This window comes from Myotis lucifugus, unplaced genomic scaffold, assembly GCF_000147115.1.
Source record: "Myotis lucifugus unplaced genomic scaffold, Myoluc2.0 scaffold_527, whole genome shotgun sequence".
Lineage (NCBI taxonomy): Eukaryota > Metazoa > Chordata > Mammalia > Chiroptera > Vespertilionidae > Myotis > Myotis lucifugus.
The window spans coordinates 508,678-523,910 of NW_005871575.1; the positions used below are offsets into that span (position 1 = coordinate 508,678).

The 15,233-nt window shown below is 44.0% G+C and overlaps 1 protein-coding gene across 1 annotated transcript; it reads left to right on the top strand.

The window, feature by feature from the left end:
* Positions 1-249: 249 nt before the first annotated feature.
* On the top strand, positions 250-9,514 carry CLRN2 (clarin 2). Its single transcript, XM_023745267.1, has 3 exons — positions 250-1,200; positions 5,834-6,013; positions 8,855-9,514. The coding sequence occupies exons 1-3, from the start codon at positions 948-950 to the stop codon at positions 9,118-9,120; spliced, it is 699 nt and encodes a 232-aa protein (XP_023601035.1). The 5' UTR covers positions 250-947; the 3' UTR covers positions 9,121-9,514.
* Positions 9,515-15,233: the final 5,719 nt, after the last annotated feature.

Sequence of the window (15,233 nt, forward strand, 5' to 3'; positions counted from 1 at the left end):
GACCCTTTAGTCCGCAGGGCAACGCTCTATCCATTGAGCAAAACTGGTAGGGCTGTCTCACAAGATATTAAGGTAACATTTAAGCAATACACCACAAGTCAACATTTTTAAAGCTACAGTATAAGAAATAAGGGACTTTCTTTTCTAGTGCCTGCAGATTAAAAGAAAAAGAGAAGAAGAGCCCAGCGTGGGGGATCATTATTTGCTAACGCGTTGGAAAATCACGTTCCTTTCCCATTTCAGTGATGCTACAGGCAGGGGGCGGAAGAGAGGACTGTAGTGCGGGACCCGGGCTGCAGTCTGACCCATGGCAGATTCACCCAGGGATACATCCAGGAACCACCGTAAAGCCCGGTTTACACACATCAGTTAAAAGCCTTCGGCACGGAAGTCATCTCACGGTATTTCTGACAGCGGTGACATCTTAGAGAAAGAAGTGCCCTGCACGCATCGGAGTGATCGACATTCGATACCATGCATTGTTGGCAATATTCAAGGGCTAATCGTTCCACTTTCTTCCTTCCACCGTAGGCATTTTGGGTGATTGCTGCTGTCTCTTTATAGTCGGATCTGCCTGGTTTTGCCTGCTAATAACATCTTCGTCATGAAGAGGTCCACACCAGGGTTATTTAAATAGTACTTGAAACGAGGAACAATTAAACCCTGGGCTGAAACATTAGTCTAGTGGGAGGTATAGGGTTACTTCCTTCAGTAACACACTCATCTACTCTCTCAGGTGAAGTCCGTCTCTCAGAGGCTTAGGGACGTGGTTGTAAACACCGGCCGTGGACGCAGGCGCTGAGGGAGGACCCGCGGATGGACTTGGGATCTTGAAATGTTGGGTTTTGAAGAGCCGACCTTGGGCCAGAGGGTCATCGAGTGCCCGGAAGATGTCAACGGCCCCCGCTGCGGCTCAGACGCCTGGGGGGTGACCCGCACCCACTAGGATGCCCGGATGGTTCAAGAAGGTGTGGTACGGGCTGGCATCGCTACTCAGCTTCTCCTCCTTCATCCTCATCATTGTCGCTCTGGTGCTGCCCCACTGGCTGAGTGGGAAGATCCTTTGTCAGACGGGAGTGGACCTGGTCAACGCCACCGACCCAGAGCTGGTCAAATTCATTGGGGACATTTACTACGGGCTCTTCCGAGGGTGCAAGGTGCGGCAGTGCGGGCTCGGGGGCCGCGAGTCCCAATTCACGAGTGAGTATGTTCGGGGCAGGAAAGATGCTTTAGATTCTAACACTTATTTTTCCAAATCGGGAAGGGTGCTTATGTCTAAATGTGGAGTTTGACTTCTGCCTCCCCCTGAGACACAGTGACAAAGTCCACACTCACCCAGGGGTTCTTGTTCGGCACTAAGAAGAGACCTTTTTTCCCCTGTGAACTCTCGTAGAAACATTAGAAATAGGGACTTGTATTCCTTTTCGTTTACCACTATTAATAATAGCTACTAAAATATTGAGTGCTTACATGTGGCAGACATTCTGCTAGTGCTTCACACAGCTGGTCTCTTAAGCCTTACAACAAATTTATGAAGAGGGAATTATTAACGATCCCATTTTGCAGAGGACTACACTGAGGCTCAGAGAGGTTGCATAACTTGCCTGAGGCCGCCCAGCCAGGAAACAGCAGAGCAGAGAGGGACTTAATGGCCACGCCCCCTGCCTCAGGCACTCCCAGCCAGTCCCACAGGCAGGTGCAGTAGGCTGCAGGCAGAAACCAGCCATCAGGGAGCGTGGCAACTGCTTCCACTTCTGTTTATATAAAAGCTTGGGAGTCTGCCCGGCTGGTGTAGCTCAGTGGTTGAGTGTTGACCCATGAACCGGGAGGTTATGGTTCAATTCTTGGGCAGGGCATGTGCCCAGTTTACAGGCTTGATTCCCACTGAGGTGCATGCAAAAGGCAGCCGATCAATGATTCTCTCATCATTGATGTTTCTATCCCTCTCTCCCTCTCTCTTCCTTTCTGAAATCAAAAAAAAAAAAAAATTAAAAATTTTGTAGTCTGAGAAAAGCAAATGGGCTCTGTGCTGGGCTCCGGAATCAGACTACCCCGGTTCAAAGCCCAGCTTGCATGTTTGCTGGCAGGAGACCTCAGGCAAGGCTGCTGGCCATGAACGTGGGCGGGCACGAGCATCGGCTGACAGGCACTAGTGTTGGCTGGCATCCAGTGTCACGTCAGAGCTGCTCTGAATGTAAATAGAGCAGGACTCCATGGCTGGTCTTCTGGAAAGAAAAAACAAAAACAAAAAAGGCAATATCCTGCAAGCCTTTGGAGTCAGATTGCTGGTGAGAACAGCGTTCTACAAAATACAAAATCAAAATTACTCAACATGTTGCTGAGAATAAGGAATTTTATTCATTATTTGATTTTATATTTCAAAATTGTAGTTCTTAAGAACCTGACCAGGGTTAGTATCTTATTAAATGTATAAAGACAGAAGCTGGGCCATTGACAAATACTCTAATACAAATTGACATCATTTAAATACATTAAGGAAATACATATTTTGTTACATGCATTCAAGAAAATAGGAATAGTTGCATTTACCTGGCAATTAAATTAGAATGGGATAGTGAGGATATTGGAATATATAGCTCTATTAAAAACATAACATAGCCCTGGCCAGGTGGCTCAGCTGGTTGGCGTGTCATCATGTACAACAAAAGATCAGGGGTTCAATTCTAGGTCAGGGCACATACCTAGGTTTTGAGTTCGATCCTCAGTCTGAGCACGTATGGGAGGCAACTGATTGATGTTTCTCTCTCTCAAAATCAATCTTTAAAAAACATATCCTAGGGTGAGTATTTAAAAAAAAAACATAACATAAAAGGCTGAACACACACACACACACACACACGCACACGCACACACGAACAATGAAATAAAAATAAAGGACAAGTTAAAAGGAAACACCCCAGGGAATCAATTTCCAAACCAATCATAGAGAAAACCAAAGAACTATATGGTTGACCCTGGAACAACATGGGGGTTAGAGGTGCCAGTGCCCCACAACTGTAAGTTGATGCCATCTGTTTACAAGATGAAAATGGTCAGCATGTAAATGGACCTGTGAAGTTCAAATCCATGTTGTTCAGGAGTCAACTGTAGCCCTGGCTGGGTAGCTCAGTTTGTTAGAGCCACATCCTGATACGCCGAGATTGTGGGTTCCATCCCCAGTAGGGGGCACATACAATAATCAACCAATGAATGCATAAATGAGGAGAACAACAAATTGATTTATCTATCTATCTAAAATCAATCAATAAAAATTTAAGGGAAAAAAATTCAACTGTGTATTACAACCAGTTAAGATCCTTTTTCATACCTAAGGACACATGACTAGCAATTTCATCTTTTGATTTTTCTCCAATCTTTTGCTACTGGAATGAATATCCAATATACTAGTATACAGCTTTGAACATATGTGGGTGTGCTCTCCTGAAATCGCTTTGATAGAGTTACCAAATTGCCCTCTCAGGAGAGTAGAAGAATTACCAAATTGCCTTCTCAGGAGAGTATATGAATTAATATTCTACACTGTTTGACACCTTTATCAACACACTGTATTAGCAAACTTTTTTATCTTTGCCAATCACATAGTGATTCTTTTCTACTTTAAGTGTTTGGTGAGGATTGTGATGCTAGTTGTGTTCTCAGGATTGCATTTCAAAAAAAGAGATAATGAGCCAGCCGGCTCAGTGGTCGAATGTCAACCTATGAACCAGGAGGTCACAGCTCTATTCCCAGTTGGGGCATATGCCCAGGTTGCAGGCTCGATCCCCAGTGTGGGGTGTGCAGGTGGCAGCTGATCAATGATTCTCTCTCATCATTGATGTTTCTATCTTTCCCTCTCCCTTCCTCTCTGAAATCAATAAAAATATATTTTAAAAAGGAAGAAAGGGATAATGAAACAAGTAGGTAACCAGGCATAGCTACTATGTTTGGAATAAAAAAGGGCTGAAAGTATGAAAAGAAAAACAAATGTATATTAGGGGCACTGAGGTGGGAGGGAAGGAAAAGGAAGCGAGAAGCCTTACTTCTCGCAGGAAAATCCCTTGGAAAGGAGTTTATTTTCCAGGGTACGGTTTCCAGTGCTGATGTGATAACCTGGTGGAGATAACTGTAAATGGAAACACTCCCAGACAGGAAGTTAGATCAAAGCTAAGGACGTAGACATGGAGTGTCTGGAAACTTCTGAGTGGAAAGGACACTTTAAAGGAAGAAGGACCCAAAATGCTGGCCTTCAGGCTTGGGAGACACCCACCTTCCATGAATAACGGGAGGCAGTGAGCCAGCAAAGGCCCCATGGGGAAAGGAATGGGGTCGTGGGGTGAGTGGACCCCGGAGAGCTTTGAGTCCTGGATCCTGAGGGGGACAAAGAGGTGCTGGTCAGTGGTATCAAATGATGAAGGAGGGACTTTGGAGTTCAAAGATGGACCCCAATTTGACCGGGAGGTGTTCAGTAGAAACCCTGGGATAGTTGCAGACGAGTGGGTCTGCCCATTTCTTTAGTGTTCCATCTTTTTGAAGTCTTCATGTATAACTACTAAAAATAGTGATCTAAACTCTGTAGGCTACACGAGACTATAATCCTATGTGTAGAGTTCAGGGTCACCTTCCCCAAAGATAAGGGAGTTAATGTCTCCAAACCTGTGGGGAAAAGGGGTTCATAAAATCTACCACATATCCTTGTCACAAGGATGGAAGGAGAGAACAAATGTAAAATGCTCAGCCACTGACTAATGCTCAGTCAATGCTGATTACCCCCAATTCATACACTAAGCAGGTATCATTACCCCCATTACACTGATGAGGAGACTGAGGATCTGCGAAGTCAGAGAGTAAAATAGTAACAGCAACAACCACAGCCACCCTTTTGGGGAACTGACTTTTTCCCAGGCAATATTTAAAATATTCTGTTATGATATATCCTTTAATCTTCACAGCTAGAACATAGTGGCAAATATAGAGAAAACAAATATCAATACTCAATTATCCTGCCACATGCATATGGACATTTTCAAACTTTGCAATTGTCCCTCTTTCACTGACTCTCTTGCCAACCTCTTTTGCCAAAGAGACGCCTTCTGCCCCACCAGTGTGGCTCAGTGCTTGAGCATCCACCCATGAACCAGGAGATCATGGTTCAATTCCTGGTCAGGACACATGCCCAGATTGTGGACTTAATTCTCTCTCATCATTGATGTTTCTATCTCCCTCTCCCTTCCTCTCTGAAATCAATAATCCTATATAATAAAGATGTAATATGCAAATTGTTGTTACATAATGACAGACTGTGTAAGGACCAGATCATGGATCAGCAAGAGGGTGGGGCAGCGAGGTACAAACGGGCAGCAGATAGCTACAGGAGGGGACAGGGCAGCAAGCCAATGAGAGGGGGAGAAGAGGGGGGAGGGGGAAGGGGACAGGGGGAGCTACAGGAGGGCGGGGCAGCAGGCAGAGAGCTACAGGAGGGCAGCAGCAAGCTACTGGCACACAGATTCATGCGCAGGGCTACTAATATATATATAATGCCATCTGGGTTTATATGCACCAGCTCACACCAGACCCCAGGGCTGTGCAGTCAATGCACTTTAAATTGCCAACAGGACACATTTAGATTTTGCATTCTCCCCGAGGAAGAGAGGATGGTTGGACAACTAACAAGTGGCAGACCCGGAGGCCATGACTAGCTCCAGCTCTTTCAAAGCCCAGCACTTGCTGCCCCGCCCTCACACCCTCTAGTAAAGCCTCCGTGGTACACCAGTTTGGGCCCTAGGAACTTGAGCTGAACTCTGATGTTGACATAATGGCCATGTCCTCTCCGCAGTCTTCCCACAGCTGGTGAAGGAGCTCAACGCGGGCCTGCACGTGATGATCCTGCTGCTCCTCTTCCTGGCCTTGGCCCTGGCTCTGGTCAGCATGGGCTTTGCCATTCTCAACATGATCCAGGTTCCCTACAAGGCGGTCAATGGCCCCGGGGGCATCTGCCTATGGAACGTCCTGGCAGGTGAGGAGGGCCCCTGGGGGAGAAACTCGTGTCCTCACCGTCACTAGGCTGAGTTCCGCCTTCACTTCCCTGGGTCTGTAGCCTTCCTGATGGGCATGGATGTCCTCCTTATTAAACGAGGCAGAGTCTCTGTCACAATAAAGGACCAAATGGTTAGAGCGCGTGACTAGGGGCTGCTGCTGGGAGGAGCCCTCATGGATGACAGAAGAGAAGAAACCTGGGGATTTCACCTGCCTGTTTTGTTTAAACCTCACAACCTCCATGCAGCGGTTGCCAACCTTTCGGACCTCACGGACCACCAGTTGGCGACCACTGAATGAAGTGTTATTAGCCCCCTATTTACAAATGCGCAGCCCGAAGCTCACACGTAAGGTCACACAGCAGCGAGTAGCAGAGGTGGGATTCCAACCCAGGTAACGCTGAGTCCAAGCCCTTTGCCTTTTCATTAATCCTTGGTCTCATTGATGACCATTGCACCCTATTTTCCAAGCCAAACACCAATACAAAAGGAGTGTGTGTGTGTGTGTGTGTGTGTGTGTTATGGATTTGGGCGTATATTGATACATAGAAATTAATTCACATTTAGTTCTAAACTTTAAAAAATCATCTGTAATGAAAATAACAAAATCCTGAGAAATGAGGGCCATCTCAGAAAGCCCAGGTCCCGTGGGCAATGTGTTCTAGCAATAATCTTCTGCTACCTTTACCTGACAAGGGTGATCATGAAGTACAAAGACAGGTACTGTTGTTTGACCCTGTATTAGAATGACTGTCAGTAAGTCAGTTATGTCGTTGCCTGTGTCTGAGACTGTGGCCATCCTTTAGGATCACTTCTATACATGCTTGACCCCACCTGGGCTGCAGGTGTCCCGTTCACCTCTGCATGAACCCCCACAGTGCCGGCGTGGAAAAGTGCTCAGTCCTGCTTCCTAAGTAAATGCTTATCTCTGTCAATTTCCTTCCTCAGAGAGACAATACTCTCAAGCTCCACTGACCAGGGTACTAAAAAAGGCATTTTGACAAAACTTTAGCATCAAAGGGCATAAAAATATGAATATCGTCCTAGCAGTTTGGCTCAGTGGATAGAGCGTCGGCCTGCCGATTGAAGGGTCCCAGGTTTGATTCCAGTCAAGGGCACATGCCCAGGTTGCAGGCTCGATCCCCAGTAGGGAGCGTGCAGGAGGCAGCTGATCAATGATTCTCATCACTGATGTTTCAATCTCTCTCTCCCTCTCCCTCTCTGAAATCAATAAAAATATATGTTTTTAAAATATGAATATATTTTCATGAAACAATTCCAATGGGAATTTCTGCTAAGGAAGTAACTGGAAAAGATATTCATAAGAAGGGGTTTGCTGCAGTGCTTTCTAATATCAAAAATTAGAAGCAATCTAGGTACCCAGAAATAAGATCACACTAAATGAAACTGAATTAAATTAACTAAGCATGTTGCTAGGATAAAATACTATGTACCAGTGTAAAGTGGTGCAGTAACAGAATATTTGACAACGCGGGGAAATGTTCAAGTAAGGGGGGAAATCAAGTGTAAAACGGTTAGAGCGCCATAATACCGATTTTGTTCAAGGGAAAGAAATGCAAAGAAATACACTAAAATGTTTAAAGTGTTTATACCTGGCTTTTAGGATAAAAGTACATTTGCATTTTCATCTTTCTGATTTTTTCTGGTGTCCAAATTTTCTTCAATGGAGATGAATAATCTAAACAAAAAGCATAGTAAATGTGTTTTTTGAAATATAAATAAAATCAAGGCAGTAGGAGAGACAGAGAGGAAAAGAGAGAGAAAGAGAAGTTAAAGTTTGAAGCAACAGGTCGGAAACATATGAAGCTTGGAGTCCTTTCAGTTTCCCCTCTACCATCCTTTCCTCCTTTTCTCATCTCTTCTTCTTAATCTAAAACATGGAAAGAGGATCATTAAAAAGCAGAGAGCAGTCTACCCTCTGTGGAAACCCCAATCAGCACATAAGATATTCTTTTTTGTTATTGTTGTTAATCCTCACCCAAGGCTATTTTTCATTGATTTTTAGTGAGAGTAGGAGAGAGAAGGAAAGACTGAGAAGCATGATGTGAGAGAAACACATCAGCTGGTTGCCTCCTGCATGAGCCCAACCAGGGCCTGGGCCAGGGAGGAGCCTACAATGGAGGTGGATGCCCTTGACCGGAATCTAACCCAGGACCCTTAGGTCTGCAGGCCAACACTCCATCCACTGAGCCAAACCAGCTAGGGCATTTTCTTATATCTTCCCACATTGCCCTCAGGGTCTACATCCTAATCCTAAACAATTTAGAAATTGAACTAATCCAGATGTGCACACCCTAGAAAGAATGGCACTGGGCAGGGAAAAAATTAGAGGGGTCAAGGGTGAAAGCTCTTTCTGCAACACCTCTCACCTCTCACACCATGTGGGCTATCTGCCGCTTTAAAAAGCAATTTAAAATTGGTGTCTCCCTAAGGGCTTTTTTATACATCTGTGGGGTTTATTTTTTAATATATTTTCATTGATTTCAGAGAGGAAGAAAGAGGGAGAGAGAGATAGAAATATCCATGATGAGAGAGAATCATGGAATAACTGCCTCCTGCAAGTCCCCCACTGGGGATCGAGCCCACAACCCGGGCATTTGCCCTTGACCGGAATCGAACCTGGGACCTTTCAGTTCGCAGGCCAACGCTCTATCCACTGAGCCAAACCGGCTAAGGCTCCCTCAGGGCTTTTTTAAACCCAAAGCGAGTTTGTTGCCTGTGCCACAGAAATGCCACCTCCCATAAAGTCATTACAACTGGCGAAAGGAGCTGTGAGTGAGGGCCACCTTTCTGGGTTGCAGGTGGCGTCGTGGCCTTGGCCATCACCAGCTTCATGGCCGCCGTGAGATTCCACGACCTGACGGAACGCATCGCCAACTTCCAGGAGAGGCTCTTCCGCTTCGTGGTGGTGGAAGAGCAGTACGAAGAGTCCTTCTGGATCTGCGTGGCCAGCGCCTCCGCCCACGCTGCCAACTTGGTGGTGGTGGCCATCAGTCAGATTCCCCTCCCAGAGATTAAGACCAAAATAGAAGAGGCCACGGTCACGGCCGAGGATATCTTGTATTAATAGCCTTCTCCTGGCCACACCCTCTCCTCAGTCAGTCTGGTGCAGGGATGGAGGCCTCATCTTTGTTGCAGGCTTCGCCATCCAGAATGTCCATGATTTTGGCAATGAGAAGAAGGCGATGGGAGGAGGGAGGCTGGTACCTGGGCCAGAAGAGGAAAACGTTCCCGGATTCCTGGCATCTCTGTCCTTCTCTCTCAATGACCTTGGACTTGAACTTGGAAACTTTGCCATTGCCAGCTGTGTGACATTGGACAATTCATTTCACGTCTACTTCTCAGTTCCCTCATCTGTAAAATGGGGATAAGAATGACCTCACATGATGTAATGGGCTATAATGTTGCCAGGCTTGGATATTGTAGAGCATTCCACGAATATAAGACACTGAACACACTAATAGATGCCTATAGACCCTGGTCTTTTCCATGCATTATGACGGGGGGGGGGGGGAGGTTTGTTGCTGTCCCTGCCCTCCAGAAACACTGAATCTTTCCACCTGACACAGGAACCAGAGAGCAAGAGTAGCATTAAGAATGAAAATAACTGCCTTTTTTTAGTGATTACTACATGTGGAAAATTATTCTTAGAGTTTTAGGTACATTAGGTTCTCACTACAACCATAGATTGTCAGTACAACTTTGTATTTCCATTTTTATAGATGAAACTAAGGCACGGAGAGGTTGGGTAACTTGTGAGGTCGGGACTTGAACCGTGGGAGCTGGAGCCAGGGTTTGCATTTGGAAACCACTTTGCTAGTCTGTTGTCTGATGTGTAAGCAATTGCAGCGCAGTGTGTGTGACCAGTGCTGTCACAGCACAGACATAGAGGGTAGAGGAAGGAACGAGTTCTTCGGGAAGGGAGGAAGGGGTGTGGGATTAAAGGAAGTGTCACACCAGTGACATTGGATCTGAACTCTGAAAGGTGAGCAGTTTTTCCAGTGGTGAAGGAAGCAGGGTTGGGCAAGGGCATTCCAGGATGTGTCCGTGATGAGGGGAGGCACAAGGTATGAAATTACAAGGAGAACTAATTCACCGGTTGGATAAGCCAGCTGTTTTGTGTTGGGTTTGGGCTTTCCTACGTGGTATTGTGATGGTTAATTTTATGCGTTGACTTGGCCAGGCCACAGGACCCAGATGTTTGCTCAAACACTATTCTAGATGTCTCTGTGAAGGTATTTCTGGGGTGGGATTTACATTTAAATTAGTAGACTTTGAATAAAGCAGATTGTTCTCCATGTATGGGTGGGCCTCATCCAATCAGTTGAAGGCCTTAAGAAAAAGACTTTCCAGTCCCAAGGGAGAGGGAATTCTGCCAACAATCGCCATCAGACTTAAAATGCACATCTTTCGTGGAACCAGCTCACCTCGCAGATTTTGGTCTTGCCAGTCTCCACAATCATGTGAGGCAATTTCTTAAAATCTTTCTCTCTCTCTCTCTCTCTCTCTCTCTCTCTCTCTATATATATATATATATATATATGCACATACATTCTATTGGTCCTAGTCTTCTGGAGAACCCTCACTCATTCAATCGTATTAATTTATTAATTCCTGGGGTGGATCTTTTCCCAGGTCTCCTGTCTTCATGCCAAGTAAAAGTTATCTAATCCCCCAAATTAGCTCCTTCTTACATGACACCTGATTTGGACTCTCTCTGCCTTTGCTTAATGCGAAGTGTCCATGGCATTGTTCTGTTCTAATTGCTTATGGCCCCCTGTGGGGCCCATCTGTCTCTTCCAGCCCTCAATCCCCATCCCAGACACAGCTGCAGTCCTAGTTAGTGGACTGATGTCACTCATCAAATATGCAGATGGCACATGGCTGGAGTGGATAGTTAACTCGATAGGCGATGGATCCAAAAGATAGTGGCAGACTGCAGTGCTGTCTCGAAACACATGGAAATGTCAATGTCCTCCTAAGTTTAACATACAGTCCTGCTGACAGTTAAAAGCAATCAATAACAAATCCTGGACACTCAGGCAACAGGTTATAATGATCTGTACTCTCTCTAAACTGTAGTGGTGTAAGTGCTATAGACAACATTTTTATTTGACTTTGATACTGAACTATGCAATTGGATTAAATGGGAAAAAAAACCACCCATGTAAACATATAATAAATTGAAATTTTATTAGAAGGCTGAAAATGATAATGAGTTAGGCTGGGAGAGTGATTTCACGTGGACACAAAAAGAGTAGTGATAGATCAGGTCCTATTATCATCTGCCTGAATGTAAGAGAAAATAGATGGTAAATGGTATTTTTTAAAAAGTCAGATGCCAAGTTCAAAGATGTATAATATTGTTTTAAAAAATGCTCACCCTATTAATTGGTTATCTTGACAGTTTAGGACCTGAATATTCCTAATGCAGTGAAAACTGTATCCAAAGCTGTATATTTTTATTGATTTCAGAGAGAAATAGAGAGTTCGAGAGAGATAGAAACATCAATGATGAGAGAGTATATCATGGATTAGCTGCTTCCTGCAAGTCCACAACTGGGGATTGAACACGGAAACCTGGAATGTGCCCTGATCAGGAATCGAACCATGACCTGCACCGGCCGGACTAAAAATATGTTTTTATTGATATTTTTTTTAAGAGAGAGAGAAACATTAATCAGCTGCCTCCTGCACACACCCTGACGGGGGATGGAACCCAGAACCTGGGCATTTGCCCTGACTCAGAATCGAACCCATGACCCTTTGGTGCAAAGAATGATGCTCAACCAACTGAGCCACACCAGCCAGAACCAACTAGAATATAATAAATCTGAAGGCAGTAATGGGGTGTAATAGTAAGGTTCTAAAAATAACCAATGATTAAACTGAACAAAGAACATAAAAAAGAAAAATCTGAGATACCACCCTGAGATGAGGGTCAGTATTAGATCAACTATCTTGCCCAATTTTTGTACTGTAAGGGCAGTCTTGGAATAGAAAATAGGTGGACATTACAGTTTAAGAAATGAAATATATCACCATTACGTTTTTGTTTCTTCAATTTTTATTTCCTCCTATGAAACTTTATCTTTGTTCCCTACCAAATGTACAAAAAAGACGATGATGATATTTGGAAATGTATCAAGAAGACAAAATCATTCATATATTTTAGATATTTCTAAAATTTGACTGCACTGTTGAAATGAAATGCATCAGCATGTACATCTGAGATGATGATGATGTCCTTAGAGTCCAAACTCCCATAAGAAAAACAATGCTGAGAAATCTCTGGCTCGTAAACATGGATGAATCTAAGATTTTTGCTATAATTTAGCATAATGATAATATAACTGATCAGAAATTTTCTGGAAGGGGGCTATTTTCATGTTCTAAATAGCTGGTTGGCCGAAACTGGTTTGGCTCAGTGAATAGAGCGTCGGCCTGCTGACTAAAAGGTCCCAGGTTCGATTCCGGTCAAGGGCATGTATCTGGGTTGCGGGCACATCCCCAGTGGGAGATGTGCAGGAGGCAGCTGATCGATGTTTCTCTCTCATCGATGTTTCTAACTCTCTATCTCTCTCCCTTCCTCTCTGTAAAAAATCAATAAAATATATTTTTAAAAAAAATAGCTGGTTGATGAAATTTATCTGATTTATAGAACTGTAGTGCATTACAGTTCAGGACTAAAGGAAATTTTATATATATATTCCACGTTCAAAGGCTGTTAAATCGCGTTGTTTGCCCATATCTTCAGAAAAAAATCACTTCTACTGTCGTGGTAAACAACCTGCTTCCCTATTTATAATGGTCTGGCCCTCTAGCAACTTCAGCGTGAAATTATAGCTAATTTGCCTACAAATGTCAGGTGGTCATAATAATCTGGCCACTCAGTGTATAGTAAAGTGTGATATTTTTAGAGCAGGTAATAAATTTACTCAAAAATGGCTTTTCAACATTATGTATCATTTTATAGTTAATTAAGGCATCTAATCATTATGACTTCAATTACAAATATCTAATTAATACAAAATTATTTAGAATATTAAATTAGAAAATGTATGTTACTTTTGTTACATGTTGATAATTTATCATTGAATCGGTATTTTACAACCCTACTAGTATATTGGATTGTTTATTTTTGTTGCAAAGTAAAAGAATAGCTTTTTGGCTTCCAAATGGTCAAATAAATCATTAAACTGTTAATTTGCCCAGCAATTTATATCTATACTTGATACTGTATAAGAACTCTATAGATGTGTTTATCAATTTTAGGTAAATAATAGTGAATTTGATGGATATTAATGGTGGTGTCTTTGAAGTAATGACCCCAATTTGCTCACACCTTTCTGTATCCATGCCATTTGTTAGTGTCCTCCAGACTTTGGACTTGGTCATCTGATTTGCTTTGGTCAACTGGACAGCAGGAAGTACATATAAGGCAGCAAAGACTTGAAAAGCACTTGCACATTAGTGCTTACGCTCTTGCTGTGTTTGACATGCTGCCACTATGTAAATAAGCTCTAGCTAGCCTCTGAGTGATGAGACACATGAGACACATGGCTCAGTCATTCCCATTATTTCAGCACATAGGAGCCAAACTCCAGACCAGAGTGAAGCCTTCCTAGATCATGCAGTTTCCAGCATTAACAATGCCAGCCAAGATCAGCAGAACCTTGCCAGATCAGCAGAACTGCCCATCTGACCCATAGACTTTCCAGCAGTAATCTTTTAAGCCACTAGGTTATGGATCGGCTTGTTACACAGCAATCCTATATAATAAAAGGCTATGCAAATAGACCAAACAGCGGAATGACGAGTCACTATGACATGCACTGACCACCAGGGGGCATATGCTCAACACAGGAGCTGCCCCCTGGTGGTCAGTGCACTCCCACATGGAGAGTGCTGCTCAGCCATAGCAGCGGTGGTGGGAACCTCTCCACCAGTGGGAACTTCTCTGAAGAAGTGCTAAGGATGTGGGAACTTCTCTGAAGAAGTACTAAGGATGTCGGACTGACGGCCATCAGTCGGACATCCCCCGAGGGCTCCCAGGCTGCGAGAGGGTGCAGGCCAGGCTGTACACGAATGTCATGCACCGGGCCTCTAGTAAACAAATGATACATTATATATAGGAAATAGACTGCAGAACAAAAACATCTTTCCAAAGAACATTAACATTTCCTTTGAGAGTAACTAGATTTTCAGTGTAAGAGACAATCTTGAATATGACCCTCTTCTATCCTTAGATTTGTGGATAGCTGGCCTAGACATTCTAGAGATACTAACTATACTCATTAATTTTGTTCATTAACATTTCTATTCCCCTTTCTTTTAGGGAACATGGTAACATTACATTTTCCCATCTGCAGTTGATTACAAAAGTGGCCACAGATTATTTTTTCCCCTCTATCCACACCCTTTTGCAATGTGACTTGCAACTCTTCTTGTTAAAAGGTACTTACCTTCATTGACTCTGGGCCTGGCCATATGATTGCTTTAGCCATTTGGACTGGAGCAAATGTGACCCAAGCCAAAGCTTTAAAAGTGCCTGTGCATTCGGGCTTGCTCTTTTACTGACCTTGAAATCCATGTGAACAAGCCAAGGCTAGCCTCTTGGTGATAAGGGACTATTGGCCTGCTTGGTCTGTTGTCCCAGATGACAGTCAACTCACCCTCAGAAACAGAGTTGCCTCTCTAACGGGAAGCTAATCACAAACATCTGAGTGAGCACAGCCCAGGTCAGTTGAATTATCCAGCTGAGACCAAATTGTCCCTCCATGGAATTATAAGCTAAATCAATTGTTGATGTTTTAAGCTATTAAGTTTGGGGGTAGTTGGTTACACCTGCAAGCTATCCTATATAATAAAGAGCTAATATGCTAATTAGACTGAACAGCAGAACAACCATCCAGATGAAGCCGTGGCTGTGAGGGCCAAGGCAGCCAGGGATGTGAGGACCAAGCCCCTTAAACAAATTTCATGCATTGGGCCTCTAGTCTATATATATATATGCCAAGGGACCAGAACGACCGGAAGGACCAGTTGCCATGACACGTACTGTGGCAGCCAACCAGCTCGACCGTGCTTTTATCACAGCTATACACTACTGCCCCCCCCGAATGTCTGCCTTGCTTTCAATCAGTTTTCCCCAACTCAGATGGGGGGGGGGGGACCAAC